The sequence below is a fragment of the Phalacrocorax aristotelis genome, chromosome 13 (assembly GCF_949628215.1).
Source record: "Phalacrocorax aristotelis chromosome 13, bGulAri2.1, whole genome shotgun sequence".
In the NCBI taxonomy this organism is placed as follows: domain Eukaryota; kingdom Metazoa; phylum Chordata; class Aves; order Suliformes; family Phalacrocoracidae; genus Phalacrocorax; species Phalacrocorax aristotelis.
In genome coordinates this window covers 10,218,173-10,246,169 of record NC_134288.1, presented here as the reverse complement: position 1 = coordinate 10,246,169, position 27,997 = coordinate 10,218,173, and the positions used below count along the sequence as shown (strand labels likewise).

Genomic DNA, 27,997 nt, shown 5'->3' with positions numbered 1-27,997 from the left:
CAGTCATTAAACAGCCTTTGCACAGGACACCCACCAAAGTGTTTGCACGGCTCAGGGACAGCTTGCGGACATCTTGCGTAGGAGAAGGGTGTCCAGCATAATGGAGGAAACCTGCAGAGCACTCCTGAGCTGCATGAAAAACTGCCACCAAATCTAAACACCTCCACTGACACGGCAACTCTCTCCTCCAGGTACAAAACATGCTTTTCTATCTCCCCTTTCATAATTCATTGCTGATAAGGACAATAAATGAGTCCTCCTAGAACTTCTTTATCTCTTTAGTTTTTATTAAGCCTTTGGAATCAGAGGCAAAGCAGTGCTGCAGAGCTCTCGCAGCAGCGCTGTGTGTACTGTAAACATGAGTGGAATGCGTATTGGAAAGCAGATGCCTCAGCTCTCCCTCCGGGCCGGTCCCAGCATGGGGAGGGAGAGGCTGGAAGGTCACTGATGACACCTTGATGCCTTCTCTGAAACCTGGCAGCCTCCAGCCCTGCCCAGCAGCACGGCCTGGCCGCTCGCTTGGGCCCAGGCAGAGGGTCTGGGCAAAGAGGAGCATGTGCGTGCTTGCCACTGGGCAGAAACGCCTTCCGCTAAGTGCAGGACACCCCAAAATGCTGTGGGGACTGATACGCGCTGCACCCCAACGGCAAAGGCAGGTACCAAAAAGTTCCGAAGCCCCCTGCAAATATGTGTGCAAGCACTGCTCTGCACTCCCAAGCAGCATGCACACATTTCCAGGCCAACACTCACACAGCTGCAAGGAGGGAGGGCAAAAATATACGCCCAGCACCCCCGAAGGTGCACACACAGCCTCGGGGGCCAGGGGACCGCACACGCCACGGTACATACATATGCCTGACACCACCATGCGCTGGGCTGGGGCACGCAGGAGCCCTGGGCACATCTGAGGGCGCAGGGAACACACGCACAGTGGGTGCATCCGAGGGGAAGGTATCACGCACAGGCCCCGGGGGGGTCATGCACAGCTGGGGGCACGCACCAACCCCGGGAAGCCTCTGCGGAACCAGGGAAGGCATGCGGGGCCGCGGGCAGGGGGGCACTCAAGAGACAGGAGACACGGGGGGCATGCAGGACCTCAGGGAGGACACGCAGGAGCCCCGTAGGGGGAACACGCAGGAGACACGCAGACGCGGTAATCACGGGGGGGCATGCAGGACCCCGGGGGGGAAAGGACACGCAGAAACGCCGCGGAGGTACACACACGCCCAGGAGACACGGAGGGCATGCAGGACCCCGGAGGAGGGAGGACACGCAGGATCCCCGGGGCGACGACAACGACACACACGCAGGAGACACGGGGGACATGCAGGACCCCGGGGAGATCACGCTGAAGCCCGGGGGCCCACCCACAGAGGCAGCAGCGCCACAGCACCGACCCCCACGCGCGGGCACCCCCAGCGCGCCGTGCCCTCCCCCCTCCTGCTTGCGCGCAGGCGCGCTGCGCCGGGCCGGCACCTATTTCACAGGCAGCTCGGGCCGCGGCGCCCCCGCGAAATAAGTCCCGGGAGCCGGGCCGGGCCGTGCGCCTGCGCAGGGGCCGAGAGCCGCGCGCGGCGGAGCCCCGCTCCCCCCCCGCTTCCCCCCCCCCCCCCCCCCCCCCGCCTCCCTTCCCTCCCCGCACCCACCACCCAGCCGGAGCGCCCGCCGCCGCCGGAGCCGGAGCGGGACCCCGGCACCTCGGCACCCCGGCCTGAGGTAAGCGCCGGGCCCGGCGTCACCCGCCGCGGGGCCTCCTCCGCACGCGCCGTCCGGCCGGCGGGTCCCTGCGGAGCGTCAGGACGTTACGGCAGCGGCAGGAGACGGCGGCAGCGCCCGGCCGCCCGCCCGCCCCGCGCCCCCCCCCCCCCCCCTCCTCCTCCTCCTCCTCCTCCTCCTCCCTCCCTCCCTCCCTCCCTCCCTCCCTCCCGCGCGCCCGGCGCTGGCAGCGTGAGCGCGCCCACGCGCTCCCCTCCCCCCCCCCCCCCCCCGCCGGCCTCGCGCCCGGCGCCGCCGGCGGGAACGCGCGCGCCGTCCCGCCGCGGGAGGGGGAAGGGGGGGCGGACACCCCCCCCCCCGCCCGCGCAGCGCCACACGGAGCGCCGCGAGCCTCCCCCCACTCCCCTGCGCGCGGCGGCACCCCCGTGCACCACCACCCCCGCAGCCACCCCCCCTATGTCCCGCTACCCCTTTTGGGTAGCCTCCCCTCCCCCCCGTGCACCCCCTTCTCCTCCCGCGCACCCCTGTGCGCCTTCCAGGCACCCCCCGGCCCTGTGCACCCCACCGTACAACAACCCACCCGCCGTGCAACCCCCCTGCGTCCCGGGGAAGCCCCCCTCCCCATGCACCCCCTCCCATGCAGCCCACCCCATGCGCCCCCTCCCTCCCTCTGCACCCCTGCTTGCCCCCCCCCGCACCCACACCTTCAACCCCGCTCTCCCTGCTCCCCCCTTGCTTGCTGCCCCCACGCACCCAGTGCGCTCCTCCCGCATCACCCTGTCCTCCAGCAATGCCACCCCCACCCCCTCTTCTCACACCGTGGGACACCATCTCTGTGCCCTCCTCCACTGACAGTGCACCCCAAAAATATCTCCTTCCTTTCCAAGTGGTGCAATGCTACTTTTTTTCTTCCTTCCCCCCCGCCCCATCTCCCCCCCAAATCTTCCCTGCAGCCACCGAAGCTTGCTCAGCACCATCTGAGGTGCACCAGGAGGGACGTGCATAGGCGCACAGAACCCTGGCAGAGCTGGGGTGCTCCCTGCCAGCCCTCGTCCCCTTCCAGCTGCCCCACTGCACCCCGTTGCTGATGGTTACTCGTGTTTTCAGCCCAGTTTTACTCCATCCCACACTGGTTCCGGCCTGAAGGTATCAGCAACGTGCGCTTGTGGAGTTCAAGCCTTGCCACAGTGCCTGGGAGCTGGGTGGGATGTGCGGAGCATCCCAAAACCAGGCACTGGGGCAGAGGCCGTCGTGGGTGATGCAAGCCCTGAGAGAAGGGATTTACCCCAAAAGGAAACGCAGGGACAGAGCAATGAAAAAATGGCAGTAGTTGGATGCTCAGCTGTATTCAGTTGGAAGCACATACCATGTCTGCCTACGCCGACGTGCAGCACCCGGCGCTGGTTAGAGTGCGGGGTGTAAGGCAGGGAGCTGCCGTCCCGGTGCAGGAGCGCGGTGAATGGAAGGAGGGAGCAGGCGTGCGGCCAGTGCACTGCAACCCTGCCTGCTTTGTGATCGTTAAAATGATGGTTTGTAATAAACCCTGCTGTTTCTCTCGCCTTGCCTTTGGTCCGGCTGCCCTTGCTCACTTTGTTCCTTGCTGCTACAAAAACTAAAGGACTTCTGTTGGTGGCTTCACCCTGTCTCAGAGGGCCCCATCCGCCTTTCACTACTTGGCTCAGATAAACCCTGGGGCCTCCATGGAGGGGAAGATCATCTCAAGGGGTCCATGTGGGTCAGGGCAGGAGTTTCTGTGGGGTGTGAATCGCATTGCAAAGCCAGGTCAGACACATCGGGTCAGCACAGGGCTCCAGTGGTGGGAGCTGAGCAGCTACTCCGCCGCGCTGTGTGCTGCTGCTCCGGAGCATGGCTCCTTCGGGAAAGGCGAAGGTGCTGCTGCCACTGCACGTACATGAGTGGGGGTGTTGCTTGGTTGAGAAACCCCAAGCTTTAAGAAAATTAATTTCTTTCACCTTGCTGCTTTCCCATGTGATGACAACATGTGGGCTGGCGTGAGCAAGCTCTTGCCTTGAAATAAAGTTCTGCAGAGGAATAGCAGCGGTCTGGTCCTGCTCAGGGGAGGCTGAAAACAAAACCGTGAGCAGAGCAGGGGTTTGCGCTGCGGCTCTCGCTTGAGCCCAGACAGCGCTGCCCCATAGGAGCCAGAGCTTGACAAGAGCAGCACTCGCACAGCTACACCCGTGTAGAGACTGCACCGGCGCTGTGGGTGATACCAGGGCAGTACCGTAGGAGATGCTCCCTAGTTACCCTCAATACCCGGGTGTTAGCGTGCAAGTGGGTGCTGCTCGGGTGTTAGGGGGGCAGTGCGTACGTGGCTCACTCGGGCTCATTTGCAAATGGTTTTACGGTTCTAAATTGCGTACGCTGATTTTGTTGCACCATTCTTGTAACACAAACGGTAACACAGGTGTGTGGAGGACGTATATGCATGCATGTATACGCATGCGTTGGTAAAGGATATTTATCTCCACTTTGGACCTCTCCTCTCCTATTGCTCGAACAGCTTAGAACTGCTTTTAATTCTACAGTTTCCTAACATCCCCGGGAAAGCAGGCATGGGCTTGGTTGCAGGGCGCAAGCTGGCAGGAGAGGCGGGCAGTGGTGTCCCAGCCAGGGCTGTAGAGCAACCCCGAAAGCATAAAGATGCATGGCTTGTTGTGCCTTTGGTTAACTAGGGTTTGGGTGGTTTTTCCCAGATTTCCTCTTGCATATGAAATAGTGGCTTTGCAGGGGCGGGCGCTGAAGTTGGTTTTAAATGCTGTCTTAAATCTATTGCTGATTTATTAGAAACACACACTTCGAAATAGTTTTCAGATGTCACTTTGTTTCTGCAGGCTTGAAGTGCTTTGTTAATTTGAATTTTGTGTGTGTGTGACTTTGGGGGAGGGGAGAGTCCCCGTTTGTGCCATGGAGGAGCTGTGATGAGCTCCTCCAACAGCGTGAAAACCTTCTGAGATAGTTTGCAGTACACTTGGAAATGCACCTTCAAACTGTGTCTCTTCACAGAGTTTCTGGTGAATGCCAGGACTGGTTTTTTGTTGCTCTCTGCTCCCGCACTCTGCCCTCGCCATCTGTGCCCTAGTCCCTTCCTACCCCTTGCCTTTTCCTGTGCCCATCACCCTCACGCAGCCTGCAGAGCGTGTGTGGGTTACAATCCTCCCCTCATCCCTCCTTTTGGGATGGAGTGGTTGGGGATCTGCTAATCCCCTCCTCCTTAGGAGCACAGATTCCCTGCAGCCCCTTGCTCCCACCACACCAGTGGTCTTTCCAAGACCTATTTTAGCAGAGAGACCTTTTCACACAGGGCTTCCCCTCGTTTCTCCACAGACAGCCGGTGACCGAGGGCTCTCCCGCCTGGCTGCCCGTCGCTGCCCGCTCGTCCCTCGCGATGGCAACACCGGATGTCAGCGTTCACATGGAGGAGGTGGTGGTGGTGACGACGCCTGACGGCGCGGTGGATGGAGGCGGTGTGGAGGAGGTGAAAACGGTGCTGGTCACCACCAACCTGTCTCAGCACGGGTAAGAGATGGGGTCAGCATATGCCAAGGTGACGTGCTGGAAAACCTCCCACCTGTGGTTGTAGTCAGCTGAGCTGGGCGTATTTAATTACCTACTACTTGCTCCTGGATCACTTCTCACAGCGGGGACCTCAGCGATGCCTGGGCAATCTCCCATTCCTCTTTAGGCCCTCACTGACACCCCTGGGACTGTGCCCAGGGCTGTGGGCTCTGCAGCTCTGAGCTTACAGAGCAGAGCAGGCTCTACTTTTTCTGCTAAACCTGAGTTACCACTGGTGGTTTTAAGCTGGTGTTACCTAGAATAAAAAGCAATGCAACAATTTGTTCTGGATGGATGGGGGAAAAATGTCATTAAAAATCAACCCCCAAAACCAAACCAAAACTTTTTTTCTGAGCAGATGTGGATGTTGGAATGGACACAAATCTGGTTGGAACAGGACACCAGTAGCTAAATCAATGTTTTTCTGCTATTTAGTCCATGATTGCCTCCTGAAGCTGCGTACCTCCGAGAGATGTGTCTCTGCAGCATGGTGAATGCGGTGCAGCAGGGCTCCTCTAACCAAGCAGGGTTTGGGGCCGTGTTTTTTGGCTGAGCTCTGCAGGAACCTCCACTGTTGGCAATAGGAGTGAGAGAGGTGGCCTTGAAACCTCGCAGTGTTGAATGGAGAGGCATTGCTCAGAAAACCAGAGTGAATACGTCTGATCTTTAAAGTGCTGCTGCTTTGTCCAATTTCTGCCTTTCTTGTTGGCGTTTCAGATCCAGGACTGCTGTTTGTTCAGGTCTGACTTGTTCAGCTGCAAGTTGGTTAAGTCTTTGCTTCCATGGCCAAAGTGCCTGGCTGGTACCTTGAAGGCCCAGGTAGCGATGGGCTCTTTGCTTTATTTCTGTACAGTCTTTCACGGGACAGTGCGCAGAGCCTGGAGGTGTTTTAGTGCTTTGCTCTTTTGGTGGGCAGAAAATCCCAGTTCATGCCTAGAGCTGGATCCAGGCAGGTTTGTCTTATCCAGAAGTTCCCGCACTTGAAATAAGTGGGTAGCGAGCGGCTGTTTATTGCTCTCCACAAAAATGAGACATTTGTCGTCTTCGCTCAAATATTCCCTGCTGTTTCTGTGTCGGTTCCCTGTGGTTTGGGACAGGGCAGCAGGGCACAGTTTTTATGTTACAGTGCAGGCGCCATTCCCCTTGTGCTGTAATGGATGTAAAACTCATTAACAGATGAACTTCTGGTAGGGAATGGGTAGGGACAGGCAGTGGTGAGAGCCGTCAGGGCTGGGGCGGGCAGTGGGGACACCACGGGCAGGAGCTGCCCTGCTCCTCCTCTGCATCCCAGGTCTGTGAGCACTTCTGAGAGCCTTTTCCATTCCCAAAAGAGTAGGTGATCGTGGAGAAGAAAGGCTCTGCTCCTCTTGCTTTCTGGCTCATGGTGACTTCCTTAGCTACCTCGGTGGAGAAGCAGCCAAATATGAAACTTGGGATGTGGCTCTTGGATGCAGAACAGTTTCTGGTTTTAATGTGGCTCCGAGCCTTTGCAGACCACATGCAGCAGCGCAGCGTTGTCTGCAGAGGCTGGCTCAATCAGTTTGGTTTTCTTTCACTCTTATTTCCCCTCCTGTTTTTCCTTGGAAACCTTTTCTCATGCTCCCAGTGTCCCTGAATGGTCAGGAACAGGACAGCTCTACACAGTGGAGAGAGGATGATTTTTATTTAGTTGCAGCTATGAGTGGAGCATATGTTAGCAGGCATTAAGAGATTCCCTAAGGGTTTTCCATGCAGCTCTCTGGAGAAGGGCCAGTGGGCAGGCTCCTTGCTCCCCTGTGCTCTGGGAGAGCAGCGGGTTGATGGGAAGGATGTGGATCTCAGGCTCATGGAGCAAAGCCTGCCTGACTCCTGCTGCGCCGGCTGCTGGGACTCCCCTCACCAAGCAGGGCTGTGTGTCGGTGCGTGGCAGCACGAGCTACCCACAGTCTCTCCATAGCCTTGGATGGTTGCCTCCGCTGGGCTCCGCGCCTCCCGGGGAGACGCTGTAGCAGCACTGGCTCCCTCTCCCTCTGTTTTCCCTTTGCAGCCGCAGCTGGTATACGGAAAACAGCTGCAAGCACGGGCTGGGATTCCTTGGCTTTGGCTCGGTCACCACTCACACAGGAAGTGGGCTTTCAACTTGTCTTATGTGGCACTTTATGGCAAATGCAGCTTGGGGGTTGATGCTTTTTTTTTAGTGTTCCTTTGGATATGGTTTTGCTACTTTAAAAAAAATTATACAGCCAATGGCTAAGAGCTTATTTAGTTCATGTGTTTTTAAGATTGACTGGAAAGGCAGAGGGAAATGGGAAAATAGTAATAATCAGTAAGAAGCTTTTCCCTTTCATCTGCAATTGGAAGGGATCTGTACTTGATGCTCTGAGGTGCTTGTATTTCTGACCAATGTCCCTAGCGCAGGCTTCTAGTGGAGACTTTTACCTCTCCTAAGTTTCCAGGCCAGGCAGGAGCGGAGGAAGGAGACACAAGCCTGCTGCTTTATCAGCACGCACTTTCTCTTCCTCCCATCTGGTTTATGGATCCTCCTGGGGAGAAAGATGAGAGCCATCCTGCCTGGCTTCGTCATGGCAACCAGCAAAGGCAGGACCGGCTTGGTGGGATGCTCTGCTGGGTTTGGAAGGTGTTTGAGTTTTCTGCTGCATCTACCTCACTCTGTTCCTCCAGAATGGGGTAGGGGAAGCAGTGTGGAGAAACTCACCTTTTTTTGTGGTGTTGTTTTTTTTTTTTCTCCCTGGCAGACGCAGACTTTAGTTGCTTGAATTTCTCATACAAGCTGTTGAAGTTGGTTTGTTTGTTTTTCTCTGTAGGATTGGGTTTAAGATGTGGTGTGGGTTATTTCTCCCAATCCAATCGTGCCTTCTGGTCATTTTTTTGAGCAGTGTGAATGCAGTGGAGTCCTGGAGGAAGCTCTGTTTCACGTGCTGGCTTTCTGCTGGGGTGTTTCTTTTTGACAAGCCAGTGGAGGTTCTTGGTCTGGTGGCGGTGGAGGCAAATCAGAGTCAGGGCTGTGGAGTGCTGGGGTTTTGCATGTCAGAGGTGGCCACTGCCCCTTGCAGCCCTGGTGCCCTGCTGAAGTGGTATTGCTGGCTTTTCTCCAAATGCATGTGGAGAAATCCAAGAACCAAGCAGCAAACCAATAAAGAAAAAAACAGGTTACAATTCTTCCATTTTTGTCATGTCAAGCTGCCACTTCTGCAATACTCACCTGCATGCAAAGGTGTTAGCTCTCAGTTTACTTTTCTGAGTCATTTTGCATTATCCACCACCTTTCTATCGCAGGGGTCTGGGTTCTTGGCCGCTGCAGGCTGCAGAGGCAGCGTGACATCCCATGGTGCCTTCTTTCCAAAACTGGGGCTGCCTTCGGGACTTGCTTTTCTGGAGCAGCATCTCCGGAGTTACTCACCCGGTGAAGCTGAGCTGCCACCCACACTGGTTCCCTTATCTTGTGCTGCTCCCCACCAGGTACCTGCCCTGCAGCTGGTGAGGGGAGGGAAGCTTTGAAGCCGCAGTTCCACCCTGGAGCTGTGTGTTAGGAGGCCAGGATGGAAAAACCAGTTGTTCTTGAATTTGCTTGGGGCACTGCGGGTGGGAAATGTGATTGCCAGTGAGTCACTAGGACCATTCTTTTAATTCACCCATTGTACCAAACGAGGGTACATTTCAGGTTTATTTTCTCCTTACAGTCTTCCTTAGGAAGTTTATATACTGAAGTATGTGAAAAGTTAACTGGTTTTGCCCCCCAGCCCCTGCAGGACAAGCTTGCTACAGTAAGTAGACACCTTCAATTACAAAACCAAACACGCATCTCAAAACGCATTAGGAATGGTCCATGCTGAGAGCTGGCTGTGATGCACGGGTTGGATCCATAAGGGTACCAGCACAGATTTCATCCCTTGCACCGGACCCTCCCAGCCGAGGGGGTGAGGAGCATGTCCCATATCACAGCCCTAAATGCGTTTCCCATCTGAGCGTGCACTGGGGCTCGTTAGAAGGGCTTGGGTCTCTGTACATTGCAGTGAGAGCTGGAATGGGTGAACAGTGATGGTGTGGATGCTGTGCAGGACCAGCTGTGTGTCTCCATCAGCAAAGCATCAAGAGAAGCCAGAGATCTCTGGAGCGGGGAGGATGCAAGTGGTCAGATAGCCAGCTGCTAGTTAATATTATGGGTATATTGAGCTGTGAGAGGCTCAAAGATCAGATTGTGAGGGTCTGTAGCTCAAGTTATGTTATCTCTGCTCAGGGACCTGCTGTTAGGGTTTGTCAAACTCCTTAGTAGTGTGTTTGCAGCTCCTTGAGGTCCTGCTCCTTGGAGCATCCCTTGTACCAGGGGATTCAGCCAGTCCATCGCCCAGACAGCGGCAGCATGTTTTGCACATGTTTTTTTCTGGGGAAATCTTCTTAGGCAAAGCAGCCAGAGGCTGGCAGTGACTTCTGAGTAAGGGGCTGTGCTGACAGCATCCCTCCATGCCAGCTCCCCTGCATGGGCTGTGGCGGAGGCAGCTCTGTGGGGCTGGGATTAAAAGGGAGGCAAGGCAGAGCTGGCCAGGCAGCTGGCAGTGGTCCTGCTTGCCTGCTGCAGGGCTTTTCATCTCTGTGTGGAAAAACTGAGCTGAGCCTCTCAAAACCAGAGCTGACTTCTAGCTCTTGTGGGAAAATCTAGTCCAAGTGACTTTTGAAGCAATGTCTCTGTGGGGCATCGGGTGTGGGGCTTAACTCTGCCTCTCTGACTCTCTTACCAGCAGTGACATAAATGAAGACACACTGGAGACCGAAAATGCAGCTGCTGCAGCTGCTGCTGCCTTTACAGCCTCCACACATCTGAAGGAAGCGGTCCTAGGTAGGTTCAGCCCGTGCTGTAGCTGCTTGGTTGAGCCATGCCAGCTCCACCACCCCTGTGCTGGTGCTGGCTCTGGCCAAGAGGGTCCAGCCACTGCTGTGCAGAGCCGCTGGCTGGCCCGGGGGTGCTCTCCCCAGCATCAACGGGAGCCTGGAGAGCTGCAGGGGCTGGGTGACAGGAAGGGAGCTGGCAGCTGCGGGCTGGGCTGCTGCTGCCCTCTCCTGGTGCAGAATGAGACCCTGTGTCTGGCCATCGCTGGCTCCTGCCCTCCCAGCTTGTGATGGGATGTCAGTTTCGCAGCAAACTTGCTGGTTTTATTTACAAGTAAAAGTGAGTTTAGTGAGAAAAGACTGTAACTAGCTGGGCTGGTTAACCAGCTGGTTAACTGGTTAACCTTAAAAAGGGTTGCACTCTAAAACCAAAGGTGAATATATAGTTATCTGAAAAACATTCCCTTCATTTTTATCAATAATTGAATTTTTTCAGCCCTGGCCACTGAAATTTCACACACTTGGCTGTGGCTGGATCGGTTTAGATCTGCCTGCACTGTTTTGCCTGAGAGATTTGGGTGGTTGGATGCTTTAGTAGCAAAGTGAATGTGTGAATGGTGGCCACAAACCCCACAATATACCCCACTGTGTGTTGTCTGTGGTTTTGTTGTTTGTTTTGGGGGGTTGGGGGTTTTTTGGTGGCTTTGTTTGTTTGTTTTTGTTTTTAATCCTGATCTTCAAAACTGCTTTATTACTGTATGTGTGCAAGAGGTGAATCGGGGGCTACGACTCATGTTTCTTTTTGATCTGTCCCTTCCTCCATTCCCTGTGAGAAGTGAAGATGGCTGAAGATGAGGACAGTTTGGAGGCAGAGATTGTCTACCCCATCACCTGCGGGGACAGCAAAGCCAACCTCATCTGGAGAAAGTTTGTGTGCCCTGGGATCAATGTGAAGTGTGTGCAGGTGAGAATAAAGGTTCCTGATGCTGGACCCATGCCTTCCCATGCCTGTGTTGCAGGCTTACCTGGCTTTTCCTGGTTTTGATGGGCTTTGGTAAGCTGCATTGCATCAGAACCACATCGTGGTGGGAGAGGAGGAAATTCTTGTTACTGTTGTACCTGATATTTCTCGGCCAAGTTGAGCAGTCCTGTGTGGAAAGATGCTGCCTCAACTGAACTGCGTTATTGGAGAGTTTGAGAAATTTGAGCACTTCCAGTGTCTGCTCAGTCTGAGAGAAAGTTCAGAAGATTATTGGTAAGGGACCTGTTAAATAGGTTGAATGGTTAAAATTTGCATGAATTTGGCGAGCAAGGCCAAACTTTCATTTCCAAGACCATACCGTGTGTGTTGCTGACATAAACCATCACTGGCATTTATGCACAGACTTAACAATACCCTGCTGAGGGAATGTCTTCTCTGGGCTCTGTTGCAAGAGGGCTTTCCAAAGGACAGTCCTTGTCCTTCATGGGAGAGATGGTCTTTTCCCTCCCTGAAGCAGGGGACAGGTTAGCTGCAGATAATGCTGCTGCTGCCTAACATTGGTCTTCTCTTTGCACTGAAGCCCAGGCACTTGTTCAGAGAATCATAGAATCATTAAGGTTGTAAAAGACCTCTAGGATCATTGAGTCCAACCATCAGCCCAACACCACCATGGCTTCCTAAACCATGCCCGGAAGTGCAGTGTCTACACGACTTTTAAATACCTCCAGGGATGGTGATTCTACCACCTCTCTGGGCAGCCTGTTCCAGTGCCTGACCACTCTCTCAGTTGCAGAGAGCGAGAAGGTCTCCCCTCAGTCTCCCCTTCTCCAGGCTAAACACCCCCAGCCCCCTCAGCCGCTCCTCATCAGACTTGTGCTCCAGACCCTTCCCCAGCTCCGTTGCCCTTCTCTGGACACGCTCCAGCACCTCAATGTCCTTCTTGTCCTGAGGGGCCCAAAACTGAACACAGGATTCGAGGTGGGGCTTCACCAGTGCCGAGCACAGGGGCCCCATCCCTGCCCGGCTCCTGCTGGCCACACCAGTGCTGACACAAGCCCGGGGGCTGGTGGCCTCCTTGGCCACCCGGGCACTGCTGGCTCATGCCCAGCCGGCTGTCAGCCAGCACGCCCAGGGCCTTCCCCGCCGGGCACTTTCCAGCTGCTCTGCCCCAGGCCTGGGGCGTTGCCTGGGGTTGGTGTGACCCAGTGCAGGACCCGGCACTTGGCCTTGTTGAACCTCACACAACTGGCCTCGGCCCATGGATCCAGCCTGTCCAGGTCCCTCTGCAGAGCTTTCCTACCCTCAAGCAGATCAACACTGGGTGAGAAGCAGTTCCTCATGCAGTAATGATGAATGGGTTCTCTGTTGGTCAACATGGGCATTAAAAAGAGGAAGCCTGAGCTTGGGAAATCCTTTCTGAGATGGGCCATAAAGGAGCTCTTTAGAAGACTGCCTGATTCTGCAGGTTGCTTTTAGGTCAGCTCATGGGGTGAGGCACAGCTGGGTGTGTAGGGCAATAAAGGATGGGGGAAGAGCTGGCTGCTGATAGAGTATATGCCAACTCCCTAAAGCTGGTTTTCAGTAGAAGTGGGTGTGTGCTGTGAGAGGGGCCAGAGGTTTCACTGATATTGATGGTTGGGCTCAGTAGCAGGAGGTCAAAGACTGAATGGGCTTTTCTTTCCCTCCCTTGCACAGGATGTAGCATGCCCCTGGACGCAAACGTGACCGGCAGCAGCCCGGCTTTTGTTGTGAGTCTGCTCATGTGGGAGCATGAGCAGCTTACTGCTATTAATGATACTTTGCACAAGTGATGGGTCCTTTTCCCAGCTGTGCTCCCTGGGCTGGGCATTTAGCAAACTCCTCTGCGCTGCACACACCCCCAAACCCTTGGCTTTGAGCAGCTGTTAACTAACCATCCATGAAATCAATATTTGGCTTTAAGTTTAACTCTGTCAATGTTCTCTAAGGCAGGGAAGTGTGTGTTAGCCATCTGTTTTGGCACTATAATTTAAACAGCACGTTGAGGCTGTGATGCAGCTCCATGGCTGGGCATGGGGAAATGTCATCCCAGCAGCCTGGCTGCACTGCTGAATCATGCTCGTGGGGCTTGTCACACTGATGTTGCATTTCTGCCTCTTGCAGTTTGATGATCACCTAATTAGTCCTAAGGAGTTTGTCCACTTGGCGGGCAAGTCGACCCTGAAGGACTGGAAGCGGGCGATCCGGATGAACGGGATCATGCTCCGGTTAGTCGCTTCATCTGTATCTGCAGAGCAACAGTGGAGACTTCTTCCTTGGTGATAGCGGTGGGGTGGGACAGAGCCTTTGGCGTGGTTGTTCTGCTGCTGAGAGGGCAAATGAACCCCTGAACATTTGTTTTAACAGCCTGGCCCCAGATGTGGTCTGCCCAATGGCTTTGCTTTATCCTTGTGCCTAGGGAATAATTTGGGCAACAAATGCATCCTCAGTCTTTTTGGGACGTAAACCACACCAAGTTCCCAGCTGGCATAAGGTCATTGGAATCTCTAATGGCCAGTGGTGGTTGGGCTGTGCAGTCTATGGGTTCTCAGTGCAACCTGCCAAATGGAAGTCTGGTCATGAACTAATGTTGCAGTATGCCTGCTTTATATCACTTTTTTTTTTGCCAAGAACTTATTTAAAGCTTATTTATGCAAGCATTTATCTTCTCTAGTCTTAGCACAGCAATTTAATTCTTCTATGGTTTTCCTGAACACCAGCCTGAGACTGTGATTTAATTAAAGTCTGTCTCTGCCTGTAGGCAGGAAAAAATACATCACCTCTTTCCCCAGGAATTGCCAGTGGTTTTATGCTCTTTTCACAGGGTGACATTGCCTTTGCCTGTATTCTTCTGCTTCAACGCAGGCGTCTCCTATTTTCCATCTAAGCAGCTTTTGCTCCACATAGATTTTGCATAATAGGCTTATACTTTGGCAAGGCAAATCTTTTAAAGGAAAAAAAAAACATTCACAAGGAATGTGTGAAGGCAAGCCCAGCAGCCCATGAGAGCAAATATTGAGAAGCTCAGGTTGGTCTTGGCCAGCAAAGCCTGGGGATGCCTCAGAGAAAACATGCTTAGACTGGAAAGACTATATATGCCAGTGTTGCAACCTCCTTTGCTTAAGCTGAGAGACCTTATTTTAGTTTATAAATAGGGTTATGCCCCATCTCTTTTATGATGTGTAGAGTCAAAAAGGGAAGGAAGAGACTTCTTACCGAGACTTTAGCTGACCCTTCTAAAAGCTGCAGGCATGGACTGGGGGAGGGTGCTGGTGGGAGCAGACTGGCACCTTCTCTTCTTCCTCCCTGCTCTGTAAACAAACCAGGAACTCATCAGTTCCCATGAGGGTTCCTAGTAAAAATTACAGACCCCATGCAGAAGAGCCTGCTCAGAGAGGTGGGGCCAGCTCTGAAACCAGCTTGTTTGGAGGCCAAGCGTTGCCCTGCTGTTAGGAGGTGGGAGAGCAGCAGGATGGGGTGGCTCTGCCATGGGGAGCCCCACAGATGCATGGGTGCACTCGGGGTAGGTGTGTATTGCTCGTACAAAACGGGGGATGTCCTCAGAGCAGGTCAGGAGATCCCAGAGAGGAGGGCCCTGTTCAGCATCACAGAGCAGGGATAAAACTGCTGCATGGGAGCATGGCCCAGGGTGACAGGGAAAAGCTTTCCCTACTTTGCTGCTGTTATGGGAATGGCAGTGTTTGGGCTCGAAGTGGTACGTTTTCCCTGAAGGCTTCTAGCCACCAGATCTGCTGAGAGCAGTGTGGTTTGTCCTGATGCTTCTTAAGGTATGTTTAGTTTTACAGGGGTATATCCTTAGGAAAAGTTCATGTGCCTCTTAAGCCCCTCAGCCCAAGTTGAGTCCTCTAGTGGTGACGAAAAGGACTTTTCGTTCTTGGACTAAGGAAATCCATCCTATCTGGGTTGGACTTGGAGAGGAACCTTTTCAGAGGGCTGAAGACCCGCTCCCCCTCCTCCATCCTGCAGGAGGATGTAGGATGTGGCAGGGAAGCAGTTGGAAACCGAACCTGCTTCAGTCCTTTACTGCAGCTACAGCACGATGGGCTTTTTCTCCCCATCCCAGCCTTCTGAAAGGCTTTACCACCACTGGACTATCGCGTGGTTGTTGGATTTGTGTGTGACACCAGTACGGAGCAGGCTGGGGGTGCTGTTTTAATTAACTCTTTGTTAATGCTGCCTCTGAGGTCAGGACACAGAGGGACTTGTCAAGGGAAATGCAGGCTGTTGCCTCTGCCTTCTCTCCTGGCTTTTGCTTTTCATCTAGGACTTTGAGAAGTTTGGGGGTGAAGGCTACCAGGAGCTGCATCTCGGAGCACTCTGCTCCCACTGACATGCCTGTCCCTGTGCTTGCTCCCTGCCTTTCAGGAAGATCATGGACTCAGGAGAACTGGATTTCTACCAGCACACAAAGGTCTGTTCCAACACCTGTCGGAGCACCAAAATCGACCTGACGGGAGCCAGGGTGTCCTTGACCAGCCAGACATCGACAGAATACATCCCTCTCACTCCTGCTTCTGCAGATGGTACGTCTAGACATTCCTTGTACCCTAAACAGGGGCTTTGAAGCATGAAAGCACAACGAATGCTGCGTAACTAATGCCCATTATGGTTGCCTCTCTTTTTGGCTTTGTGGGTTGTTTTATCATCTGCTTTCTCGCCCTGCTCTCTTGCAGGATTCCATGTAGCAGAGCTAGGAAGAGTTGTTAGAGCATCTCAGCAGATATGCAATAACTCACCTAGTTACAGAATCACAGAACGGTAGGGGTTGGAAGGGACCTCTGGAGATCACCTTGTCCAACCCCCCTACTTGAGCAGGCACCCCCAGAGCAGGGGCACAAGACCACATCCAGGCGGGTTTTGAATATATCCAGAGAAGGAGACTTCACAACCTCCCTGGGCAGCCTGTGCCACTGCTCTGGCACCCGCACAGTAGTTTTTCCTCATATTCAGGTGGAACTTCCTTTAGTTCCAGTTTGTGCCCATTGCCCCTTGTCTTGTAGTTGGGTGCCATGGAAAACTCTGGCCCCATCCTCCTGACAGCAACCCTTCAAATATTTATATGCATTGATAAGATCCTCCCCCTTGATCTTCTCTTCTCCAGGCTGAACAAACCCAGGTCTCTCAGCCTTTCCTCATGAGGGAGATGCTCCAGTCCCCTGATCATCTAGGTAGCTCTCCACTGGACACTCTCCAGCAGTTCCCTGTTCTTCTTGAAGCCCAGAGCTGAACACAGCACTCCAGATGTGGCCTCACTAGGGCAGAGTAGAGGGGGAGGATAACCTCCCTCGACCTGCTGGCCACACTCCTTTCAATGCACCCCAGGATACCCTTGGCCTTCTTGGCCACAAGGTCACGGTGCTGGTTCATGGTCAGCTTGCTGCCCACCAGCACTCCCAGGTCCTTCTCAGCAGAGCCGCTTTCCAGCAGGTCACCCCCAGCCTGTGCTGGTGTGGGGGGTTGTTCCTCCCCAGGGGCAGGACCTTGCACTTGCTCTTGTTGAATTTCATCACGTTCCCCTCGGCCCAGCTCTCCAGCCTGCCCAGCTCTCGCTGGATGGCAGCACAGCCTTCTGGTGTATCAGCCACTCCTCCTGGCTGGGTATCATCAGCGAACTTGCTGAGGGGTCACTCTGTCCCTTTGTGCAGGTCATTGATGATTATGTTGAACAGGACTGGACCCAGCGCAGACCCCTGGGGAACACCACTAGCTACGGGCCTCCAGCCAGACTCAGGGTGCCAGGGTAGGAGTCCCTCCTCTCCCTGGCTCAAACCTGACTTCTGGAATAATTTAAGGATTTTCATTTAAGGCTCCCTGGCTGAATTATTATTGAGTTTGTCTGATGAAAGATGAAAGAGAACAGGGGATACAACAGGACTTGTTTTTATCTGCATTCATGCATGTAGTTTATAAAACTGGATTTAAATGATGTTGCAACCACATAGCTGTAGCCCTAAATTTAATTTTACCTATAATTATAGGCAACTATTTTATTGGAAAGCTTTCTAATTTTGAAGTACTTCTATATTTCTGAGAGTTAAGAACAGCCCCCAAAAAGCCTCACACCCCCAGCTCCTGATGGTGTCTGTGGGAGCAGAGCAAGGACAGGGTGAGCCCCTTTGCTAGCCCTGCAGGGCGCCTTTGGCACCACGGCCTGGTGGTGTGGTGGGGGAGCCAGTGCCGACGCATGGTGCAGCCTGCCCCGAGCCCTCCCATTAGATGTGGACATCAGCTTGCCAATGGGGAGGCGCTTCCCACACTGCTGGGCTGCGCTGGAATAACCAAAGCTCTGAAGGCTGCAGAGTAAGGGAGCAGGGTAGTTGGATTTAATGGCAGCAGCTGAGCATTACGAACGCTCTGCGCAGCACCGCAGGTCTCTGGCCAGATTCCCATTCATCCCACTCCTGTGCGCGGCTTGAATGACGCTGGTTCCCCCGGCTCTATGGTAACAAAACTGCTGAGATTTGGCAGATCTGGAGGGAGGGAGCGAGTTCCCTACACCACTGCGCAGTGGGGAGATGCTCTCCCCTTCGAGGCTTTAGAAACCCTTCAGACATCCCAGTCCTGCAAACTGTAAGTTGGGCAAAAAAGGATTACCAAAAAAATCAGGCTCTAAATCTGTTTGACTTTTGACCTAAGCAATACTAGTGTGTGTGCAGAGGGGAGTATTGCTCTTGGGCATGTTCTTGTGCAATGGTTGCAGAAGTATTCCCTGGAGTATTGCACTCCAATGTGAAAAAATAAGTACTGCTGGCACAGGAACCGTGTGGGGCTTCACCAGCCACTTGGGCGTGTCTCTCCGTTCACCTTTGAGAGCTACATTCAAATAAAAGTGGTCCTATGCAATAAAAAGGAGAAGTCACAGAAATGCAGTAAGCGAGGACTTCCCTCGGAAACAGCCCTTGAAAAATACAGAGGAAGATCAGGACTTGGTGGTTTTGGTTTTTTTTTTTCTTTTCATTTTTGCTATTGGTTGCAGTGAATGGATCCCCGGCTACGATTACCATAGAAACATGCGAGGATGCCAGCGATTGGAGCACCAGCATTGGAGGTATGGCTTAGGATCCCGCTGGGCTCAGTGCATCCAGGGCAGAGGATGCAGGAGATTTAGGGAATGAGGGGAACAGGAGGGATGAGGAGCAGGATCTGTCTGCCCAGAGCAGCCTTGCTTGAGACTCCACTGGGATTATTCGTTTGTCACTTATGGGCACGTAGTGCCTGTGTGTAGTCTGACCGCGCCATCGTCTTGGGATGAAGTTGTTTCTAAGCATTAATGTTTCAAAGGGTAGGCCAAATGCTTCGTGTGGCTCTAGGAAGAAAAAAATCAGAGGGGTCACAGAAACATTCTTGCTTCTCTGGTGTGCACTGAGCCACGGGCTTTTCTGTGGCATCAGTGTCCTGTTTGTGTGACGGGATGGGGAAAACGTGTCCTTTTCCAGCTGTCCCTCCTTTCGGGTACATGCTTCAGCTGGGCTTTGCCCCAGCACCCTGTATGTACAGCCTAGGAGGACTTCAACTTTGCAGGGGCCAGAAGGGGAACCCAAACCAGATCATCATTAAAACCCCCCCCTCTGAGGATTCTGAGGGTCTCCCTTCCTTTCTCTTTTTCCAGATGACACCTTTGCTTTCTGGCGAGGCCTGAAGGACACAGGTGTCCTGGAAGAAGTAATCCATGAGTTCCAACAGGAGCTAGTGGAGACCATGAAGGGCTTGCAGCAACGAGCGCAGGATCCCCCGCTGCAGCTTGGTGGTAAGGACCTGGGCACGGGTGCTCGGAGGCATCTCAGGAGAGAGGCTTGTGGATTTTTTTTTTCTCCTTAGGGATACCTAGATGGCACTATAGGGACATATTTTGTCATAACTCAATCCCTTTTGTGGCTGCTCCCCAGGCAGGCTCTCAGCTGTGCTCAGGGATGCTTCAGGTGGCCTCAATTCTCCAATTCCCTGTGTCTGGGGCTTCCTATATGCTGGCTCTGGGTCTGGACAAACGCTTGACTTGGGAACTGGGATGGAATTCAGGCTATTGGAATAATGATGCAGCAACCAGCTACTGTGCCAGCAGATTTCTTATCACCGCTGCGAAGTAGGAGAGGACTGTTTATACACTAGTGACCTCTTGCACTTTCTCATGACTTCTGTCTTCTCCCCCAGCCTCTTGTATTACCCTTGTGCAGATTTTTGCCAGCTCAGCTGAATGTGTTTGCTGTCATTTGACTTTTTAACAAGCCATAAATACCTTGCATAGGGAATTTTGCTTTCCTCAAAGATCTGTGTCTTGTTTTTAAGATGCTGTTTTACTCAACAACATAGTCCAGAACTTCGGTATGCTGGATCTGGTCAAGAAGGTCCTGGCCAGCCACAAGTGTCAGATGGATCGCTCGAGGGAGCAGTACACGCGAGATTTGGCAGGTATGCCCTCAACATGCCAGTGCTCTGGCACTTCTTGTCACTGCCAGCACATGTTTTTTCTGTGTAAGAAAGTGGGGTTTGTGTTAAAGCTGGCACATGCTTAAACCAGCTGCGGTGGGACTGGCTGCTGCTCCAGGCATTGCCACAGTCCCTGGGAAGCTTGTCCTGGATCTGGGCTGAGCCAACCCTCTTTTCTCTCCAGCTCTGGAGCAGCAGTGTGATGAGCACCGCAAGCGAGCGAAGGAGCTGAAGCACAAGTCACAGCATCTCAACAACGTCCTGATGACCCTCACACCAGTCTCCGTCCCCACGCCTTTAAAACGTCCCAGGCTGACCAGGGCCACCTCTGGTCCAGCAGCCATCACCTCCCAAGTCCTGTCCCAGCCGGCGCAGCTTGCCGTCACCCCCAGCGTGCCCGTCTCCCAGCTTGCCAGCCTGCCTCTTGGCAAAGTGGTCTCAGCCCTCCCCCCCTCGGTGCTGGGGAAGAGCCCATCCCAGCCTCCCACCGCCAGCTCCCCAGCCTCCCCCCTGCTGGGAGGGTACACGGTACTGGCCTCCGCCGGGTCTACCTTCCCCGGTACGGTGGAGATCCACCCGGACGCTTCCAACCTGACGGTGCTGAGCACGGCCGCGGCCCAGGACGGCAGCACGGTCGTGAAGGTGGTCAGCCCCTTCCAGCTGCTGACGCTGCCAGGACTCGGCACGACCATCCAGAACGTGACACAAATGGCTCCTGGCGGGAGCACAGTTGTGACCGTCCCATCTGGTGCCACCGAGGCCCCCGGGGACGAGCACGCCGCCGCCATCGAGGTGACTGCAGTGGCTGACGAGGCGGAGCAGAAGTGAAAGTGGGGGGCACTTGCCTGGAGGGACGCTGGCCGTGCCTCTCTGGGTGGAACTGCCTTTTCTCTGGCTGTGCTGCAGGAAGAGGAGCGGTGTAACGAGGGGCACGGGTTAATGAAACTCAGAGCAGCTTACCTCAGTAATGAGGAGGTTCAGGCAGAGGGAAGGAGGGGGAGGAAAGATGCCTGGAGAAGGGAAAGGCAAAAATGCTCTGCCCTGTTTGGAGGAGAAAAAAAAAAAGAGCTTAATTTTTATAAAGCTTTCCTCCCCTGTTCTCTTGGAATAGTTATTCTGTTCTAGCTCATCAGCCCTGCCTCATCTGCAGGCGTAGCTGGAGCAGCGTCCGTTAGAGGAGTGGGCAGGAGCAGGGGCGCAGGGCAGGGAGGCGAAGGCGGTAGCAAAAGGAGAAGCAGGCAAAGCACTGAGCAGACGCCAGTCCGGCTGCTGAGGGGTCTGGCGTGAACAGATGGGAGGCGTCGGGGAGCCAGCTGCCCACCCCGTCCCTGGGGGGCTCCGGGGAGGGAGAGGGGATGCCAAGAGCGGGTTGTCCATGGGATGCATGCGGTCATCGAGGAAGAGGCTCTGTATGGCAGCGTGGGCGCAAGCCCCGGGAGCTTGGCTTCTGCGTGTGATGCTGGCTTTGGGTGGCTGAAACAACCGGGAGCTGTTCTGGCGGTGGTCATGGCGAGTTGCCCAGCTTTGCTGGGGGAAGAAGAGGAGAGAGAGAACCAGAGGGCTAGGGAGAGCTGTAACTTCTGAGGATTTAGGGTCTCTTTCTAGTTTTCTAAAAAAAAAAAAAAACCACACTCCATTCCATCCATTCCTTGGGATTTTTTTAAGCAAACAGAAATTTTTATGCAAAGCCCTTTGGTTGTGAAGATGATGCCGTAAGAGAGACCTGCTGTTGAGTGTGCAGAGAGATGAGCTGGGTGGCAGCGCTCTGAGGAGCCTGCACTTCTTAACACAGTGTGACCCTGGTGTAGGATCAGACCGGTCCCCAGCATCTCACCAGGTGCCTCATCCCCCAGGAGCCAGGTGCTGCCGTTCCCACCCTGCTGGATTTGAGCAGCCATTCTGTAATGGGGTGGTCAAACCCCACCCCCAGGGCTCCTTCAGCTCGCTGCGAGTCTCCCAGCTGCCCTGTTTCAGGGCACGCGTGTGCTGTGCAGCTGCAGCGATGTTCACACTGTCTCCGGCTGTAAGGAGTCAGGTGCTTGAAGTGTTGGCGTTTCTACAAACTTGATCTGGCAGCAGCAGCGATGACAGGTCACTTTAATGAGCTAATAAATATTTTTTGAAAGAGCGCTGCTGGTTTATTGTGTTTCTGTGTCTGGTTGCGACAGCCAGGGTTGCAAAGTGGGACTAGGTCGGAGCAGGAACATGTTTTTCACTTTTATTTAAAAATAAATACACATGTATGTGTACTGTATGCATGCAGCTGTCTGCACATGTGCAAAAATGTTCCAAACCCTTGAGGATGATGGGCATGTGATGCTCTCTGACCCTTAGGCTTTGTTAAAGGAAGACAAGAATCGAGTTTTGTGTTAGGGGAGGGCGATTCTGCTGTTGGAGAGGAGAGAAACCTCTTGGCACTGGTGCAGACCCTGTTAGACATGTGAGTTTGAGCGATTTTGGTGCTATGTCAGTGAGTGGGAGCAGCTTTATTGCAAATGTGTTCATGCTATAAAAGGACTTATTTTCTTTTCTTTGCAGGTGATGCTTTTAATTTCAGGTACTGGAAAGGTTGGTGCCACCCCGTAACCCTGGTAGAGACCAGGCTAGCTGAGAGCAGCAGTCATTCAGTTGATCTTCCATCCTGGCTGCGGGATGGAGCTTCCCCAGCTGAGTTAGGAGCTGTGGCTGTGCCGGTGTGTCCCAGCACTCGGGAGGCACCATGGGAGCAGGGGATGGAGTGGAGAGCTCATGTGCATATGCTGCTCTGGGGGAAGAGCCCAGAGATGAAGCCCAGCAGTGGCTGTGCTGCAGCTCCACTTAGAATGGACACTTGGCTCTTTCCCGTGGCAGCAGGTGGATGGATGCTGTGTGTCCATGTGGAGGCAGAGCCCATTTCTCAAAGTCCCTCTTTATTAGCTGCAGGGTTGTTGTTAAGAAACTTCTAGTTCTGGGTGTCATAGCCCCAGTGAAACCATTAAATCAACCCAGTATTGGCTTATTCTGCCTCTTCTGCCACGCCAGCTTTGACTGTTGCTTACTTCCTCCTGGGAACTAAATGTAAACGCCTTCCTTGCCCCGAGGGAGGGGGACAGCATGGCCAGGCTGGCCCTTCCATGGAGAGAGAGGTGAGGAGGTGTGCAGGGCTGTGGGGGCTGCTCTGGCACAGTGTCTGCTCTGCGGCTGGTTCAGCCATGGTCACTGGGGTGGGCGGGCAAGGACGTGGCTCAGTGGTACAGGTTGCTCTGGTGTCCCCAGCCCCTCCTGTGGGCACAGAGGTTCCTGGAAGACAGGGAGAAGGTTGCAAGGGGGCTCCTTTCCATGCTCCTGTGGTTGGTTAACTGTGTCCTCTCTTGAGGGCAGGAGCTGCTATAGCTTCAGCAAGTTTGTGTTTTCAGGGAACCACAATTTTCATGTATAATGAGTTTTGTTTGCAAACTCAGCCCTGATGAGGCAGACACAGCCATCAGGACATAGTGGGTGTGTGAAGGGAACACTTTGCTTTGAAACCAGCAGGTGTGGGGAGGCAGAGTTGCCTCAAAAGGCTTTTTGAGTTTGAAAGGATGCTGGGGTGAGGTGGGGGAAGCAGGAGAGGGAGTTCTGTCTGTCCTGCCTGTATGCCCACCCGTGGGTGGGGGAGCCCTTGAATACTTACCAGTCCAGCCTGTATATCCCCAAGTGGCAGTGGATGCTGTGAGCAGTGGCATCTATCTGGAGGTAGTTTAGGTGTCTTTAAAAAAGTTGGTTTTTATGGACTCTGCATGTCTACCCTTGTTCAGGGATGCTTGGATCACTTTCTGTGATGTTTTGTTTTTCCACTCCTTGCCTGGGATTTGAATGTGGATGGGATCCTGGGAGACCTCCCTGCAGCCAAAATCTGCATCCTGAGATAGTGCAGGGAGGGTGGTGGAGTGTCGGGGCTGTCCCTGAATGCCTGGGCTTTGCTTGTGGCACTCAGTGCTGTCTCTATCTCTGACACTGGCAGCAAACTCAGCACCAGGCACCTGCTGCCATGCTGCCCATAATATCGTGCCTGCAAAATACCTGTTTTAACTTAGAAAAGCACCCAGTGGTTATGAAGCTAAGCTGAGCACTTTTCAGGGTGCTGTGCAGGGCCGGACTGTCCCCAGGGTGTCCCTGGTGTGGGCAGGGTGTGTGCAGGGCTGCTGAGCCTGAAACGTGGTTCCAAAGTCTGGTCGTCCGTGGTGTGGCTAGGGCGGACCAGGCTGCACCCAGCACTGATAACTACCAGCACGTCAGCTGCCTTTAGAGGAGCTATGACATGCAATCAGGAGGAAAAATTATTTATTCCTCTAAGGCATTAGATTTTGCTTCATTTAAGCCAAGTCTGAAACCGAGGCTACAGCTGATTAAGAGGAATCCTGCCTACCCAGAGGCTTTTACCTCCCAGGCTGCCTGCTGTTAAGATATTGCAGTCCTTTCTTCTTTGCTATCTTTGTACTTGGGACAGGATTAGTATGTCAGACCAAGGAAATATAAAAGGTTGTGGTCACTGTGAGCCGCCTCTTGCCTCTCCAGCATGAGCACTGGTGCTGAGACAGACCCAGGGCTGCATTTCTAGCCCAAATCCCTCTATTCCCATGCTGTGACAGTGAGTGGTGGCCACAGGGACACCTTTCCCTAGCAGTGCTGGGGGCTGGAAAGTGTTGGTATATTTACCCAGCCCTCAGTAGCTGCGGGCTGAGTGCCCTGTGACAACCATCTCTGCTTTGGACAAAACGCTCCAGGTTATCCAGGGACTGTGGGTTGAGAGGGGGACAGGCATGTTGAAAGGGGACAGCTGGAGGGACCTCCTGGCTCCTCTTCAAGGGTGTCTGAGAGGTGGCATCTGAGCATGGGGTGGGACAGAGTTGTGGCACCTCCATGTTGGTGTGGGTGGTGCTAGGGACACAGCAGCAGGCACTGAGTGCCAGGCAGAGCGGGGAGTGGGCAGGAGGCAGCGGCTCTTCCCTGGCTCCATGCATCTTTACCTGACCCAGAGACTATAGATCGCTTTGCTAGCAAAGCATTCTCAGTGTGGGTGTACTTTGCCCTGCAAGGCAGCGCTTTGTAGGGATGTAAACAGCTCTCCAAGCAATAAAAGCTCCATAGGCAGATTTTGGCTGGTGCAATTCTGTCCTCCCTTTACAGCAGCTTCTGGGGTGGCTGGGCAGGGAGGTGCTGGTGATGCAGCCCTGTATGCCTGGAGAGACTGGCTGTGACACCCTGGGATGAATTCCCTGGCAGCATGCTCCACTCCCAGGGTGGCTGTGCTATTCCCGAGAGCACCCTGTGCTTCCCTGCCCTATGAAGGGCAGCTGGCTGCTTGCAGGTCTCAGTAACTCATGGTAGGCCTGGGGCTGAGGCTTGAGAAGCAAAAGCAAGGGGAAGTCATCTACAGCAAACTGTAAATAGAAATTATTGCTTAGTGTGTGGATAACTGGCCTTGGGCTGGATGCAGCAAGGATGTGGACACTGGGACTTGAGCAAGGTGCCCTGGCTGGGGGAAGGTCCCATGGTGGTGTGTGTGGTTGGTTTGTCTCCTGGTTCCTCAGCCCTGGTTTCAGCAGTGGGGTAAAGCATCGCTTGTGTGGAGCATGTCATCCCCACAGTGCTGATAGCAGCACTGAGATCTGGGCTCTGTGTTGGGGAGACCCTCAGCCCTGCCCTCCCCAGTGAGTCTGCTCATGGCCTAAGTGCTGCCATAGAGCCAGGGTGGGCTCCTGGGGCTGCAGCGGTTGTTGTGCACCCCACCACTGGGGCATCAGGGTGAATCCTAGTGGATCGACCTGCCACGTGAGCCTGGGGTCCCTGCAGCAGGGCTGGGGCTCCCCTGTGCCTGCTCTGCCAGCCCCGTGCCCCTGGCAGCTGCCTTCCCAGGGCCCGCTCAGGTGCTCAGTCCTGCTCCCCTTTCCCGCCCAGTACAGTGCTGAGCAGTGTCCTGTGGGGAGGTGGGGCTGCTCCACTCGCAGCTGGGTGTGCAGGACTCGCACCCAGAGGCAAATTATATAAGGGCTGCGTCCCTGGTTTTCTTCAGGCTGTGTGGTGATGGAGGCATGGCCGCTTGCATTTTCTCCTCCAGGCATCTGCAGGAGCAGCCTGCAGCATTTGAGAGAGACCCACAGAGGCTTCCGCTGCCCGGGCGTTCAACCGGCAGCATTGCAAGCAAGCCCTGCCTGGCAGCTGCCTGCACTGCTTGCTGCCTGCGGGCTGCCAGGGAGCAGGAGGCTGTGAGAAATCGCCAGTTCCTCAGTCGCTAGGTTTCTCTCTGCTGGTTAGGCATGTAACCGGGGCAAGAGGTGCTCCAGCATCTTCGCAGGAAGGCCCTCCCGGGTCCCAGCTTGTCCTCGGATGGTTGTGCAGTGTACAAAAAGCAGCATACCCGGGGCTTTGGGAGCGGTGGCCGAGCCCACAGCAGCAGCAAGGGCTTCGTGGGGAAACCCCTCCGTGGCTGTTGGTCGTGTCGCTGCAGAAATGTAAAGAGAAACTCAGCTTTCAGCTGGGTTTGTCGAAAATCGGTATATCCTGTTTTCGGCTCTCCCCCAGCCCGATGCTGTTGATGCAGTGACGCAGGTTTGCCTCCTCCCTGCTCCGGCTGCGGCTGCCCAGCCTGGGCGGAGGCTTCCTCCCCTCTGCTGGCCAGAGATTAAGTAACAGTAGAGCCCCGCTTCTCCCCTGGCTTTCTTCTTTGTTTCTATCGCTTTTTCTTATGCATGCCAATCAGGACCAGAAGCTTCATATAAGATGGTGAAAGCTGTGTGCTCCTGGCTCCTGGAGCTCTAGAGAAAATATCATACCTGTAAGATCAGAGTGAAACCTCCAGATATCTCACCTGTAAAAATCAGAGTGAAGCCTCAGTGCCAAGGCTGCTCTTCCTGGGTGAGCCTGTCACTGTCCTGGCTCTGGCATCTTGAGGGGGGTTGTCTTGAGGGTATTTTATTTCTGTTTTTTTAACTGCTGTCTGATGCCGCCTGGGCTATTACAGAAGCATTTGCTGTGGTTTAGAGTCAGCGCTGTGGGGAGGAAGATTTCTGCCCATGGGCAACACAAACTAGGACAGGCTCTATTGCTGTTGCATATGTCCTGCTGCCTGCGCTCACTCTGCGCTGGGGCTGGGGACCGGAGCTGACGCGTTCCCGAGCCCTCTGGCCTCGCTTGGCTCTGGGGCTGCACCTTGAAAGGGGAAGGGACCGCTCCTTTCCTGGGCAGGGCTGGCCTCTGCGCTGCCCCAATGGACAACGGTTCTCATGGCAGCTGCAAGGAAAAAGGGTGGGAGGCTGCTTCCCGCGCAGGAAAGCCAAGCGTGAGGGTTCCATGGGGTCAGCTCGTGCTGCGAGGCTGAGCTACCTGCTTCCTCCTTGCTGGCCAAACGCAGAGCGGCGCAGAGTGCAGCCCTGCAGCCGTGGCCCTGACGCAGGCAGCCATGGCTGAGGGTCTGCCAGTGCTGGGGCTTTGGTCTGCCAGTGCTGGGGCTTTGGTGCACGGGCCAGACAGGTCTGCTGCCCAGGGAGGGCTGGTTTGCATGGCCACCCACTGCTCTGGTGGAGTCCAACCAGCACCCTCTGGCCCATGCAGCACTGCCCCCCTCTCCAGTGTGAAAGCCCCTTTCCCTCAGGGCTCCCCAGGGTGCTGCTAGGTGGGAGTGGGGTTGGGCACCCTCTGAGGCACCTGATGGGTGTGACGGTGCAAAGCAGGAAGGTAAAAACATCGTTTCTCTTCCTCCTTCATTTGGTGTTGACAAGCATACCAGAAACCCGTCCCTAACCCTCCTTTCTCCCCTGCTCCTGCTGCTGGCGTGCCCCACGAGCTGGGTCTCTGCTCCTTGGCACTTCCTCCTGCTTGTTTTGAGGATGAGCTTTTATTTCCATTGCTGACGCTGGCTTTGTGTCAGGGCATCTACTCGGTGTCACCAAACATGATGTGCCCATCCCTCTTGACAGAGGGATTTAAGAACATTGCTGTCAGCAGGGAAACTTCGCCTCTGGTGCCTGCAGACTTTACAGTTGCTCATAGCTGTAGGCATGGCAATTTTGCCTGGTTGCTTTCCAGGGCTTGCAGCTGGCCGCTGGCACGAAGATAATTTTATTAGGCGGGAAGGCTGGGGCCCGGCCCCATCACTGTGTTGAGCACAGCATCCACTCTGCAGGTCTGTGCCTTCTGAAGCCTCGTGTCTGGGCTGGTGAGATGATGCGCTGCCACAGCCTCCCTGCTGTGGCGTGGTCCTGGGGGGCTGGAGAACTTCTAGGGGGGTTCTTTGGCCTTTTGTTTGGATATGCATGTTCTGGGGGGGTTCTTGGGCTGTGCAGCATTAGCAGGACCGCTCTGCTTGCCAATTATCTGTGCGTACACCCTCAAATCTGCACGCAGCCCCAAACTGTGCAAGGGAAGGATGCTGGTGCCTTGCGCTGTGCTGGGGCTGCCCCGTGGATGCTGCTA

General features: G+C 54.5%; 1 protein-coding gene and 1 long non-coding RNA gene across 7 annotated transcripts; one reads left to right on the top strand and one right to left on the bottom strand.

Annotated features, from left to right (window-relative positions):
• Nucleotides 1-1,078: 1,078 nt before the first annotated feature.
• On the top strand, nt 1,079-20,392 carry GMEB2 (glucocorticoid modulatory element binding protein 2). Of its 6 annotated transcripts, none has more exons than XM_075108533.1 (10): nt 1,079-1,153; nt 5,065-5,256; nt 10,032-10,129; nt 10,956-11,083; nt 13,244-13,347; nt 15,506-15,663; nt 18,117-18,188; nt 18,750-18,887; nt 19,424-19,546; nt 19,749-20,392. In XM_075108533.1, exons 2-10 carry the CDS (start codon nt 5,126-5,128, stop codon nt 20,390-20,392), a joined length of 1,596 nt encoding a protein of 531 aa, XP_074964634.1. In that variant the 5' UTR covers nt 1,079-1,153; nt 5,065-5,125. The 6 variants fall into 6 exon arrangements, with proteins under 6 accessions (XP_074964634.1, XP_074964636.1, XP_074964639.1 ...); XM_075108535.1 differs by lacking the exon at nt 1,079-1,153 and adding an exon at nt 1,542-1,716 and having other exon boundaries at nt 10,035-10,129; XM_075108538.1 differs by lacking the exon at nt 1,079-1,153 and adding an exon at nt 1,598-1,716.
• LOC142064021 (uncharacterized) lies at nt 18,074-19,462 on the bottom strand. The gene is made up of 2 exons (XR_012662956.1): nt 19,374-19,462; nt 18,074-18,446 (listed from the first exon to the last, which is right to left on the bottom strand). It is a non-coding gene; the product is annotated as an uncharacterized LOC142064021 (long non-coding RNA).
• Nucleotides 20,393-27,997: the final 7,605 nt, after the last annotated feature.

What these genes read in the sequence shown, in the direction of transcription:
- GMEB2 (XM_075108533.1), top strand. Translation starts at nt 5,126, where the DNA reads ATGGCAACACCGGATGTCAGCGTTCACATGGAGGAGGTGGTGGTGGTG. An exon ending in ACCAACCTGTCTCAGCACGG is followed by an intron (nt 5,257 to 10,031) that starts GTAAGAGATGGG and finishes CTCTCTTACCAG; the next exon opens with CAGTGACATAAATGAAGACA. An exon ending in TTGGAGCACCAGCATTGGAG is followed by an intron (nt 18,189 to 18,749) that starts GTATGGCTTAGG and finishes CTCTTTTTCCAG; the next exon opens with ATGACACCTTTGCTTTCTGG.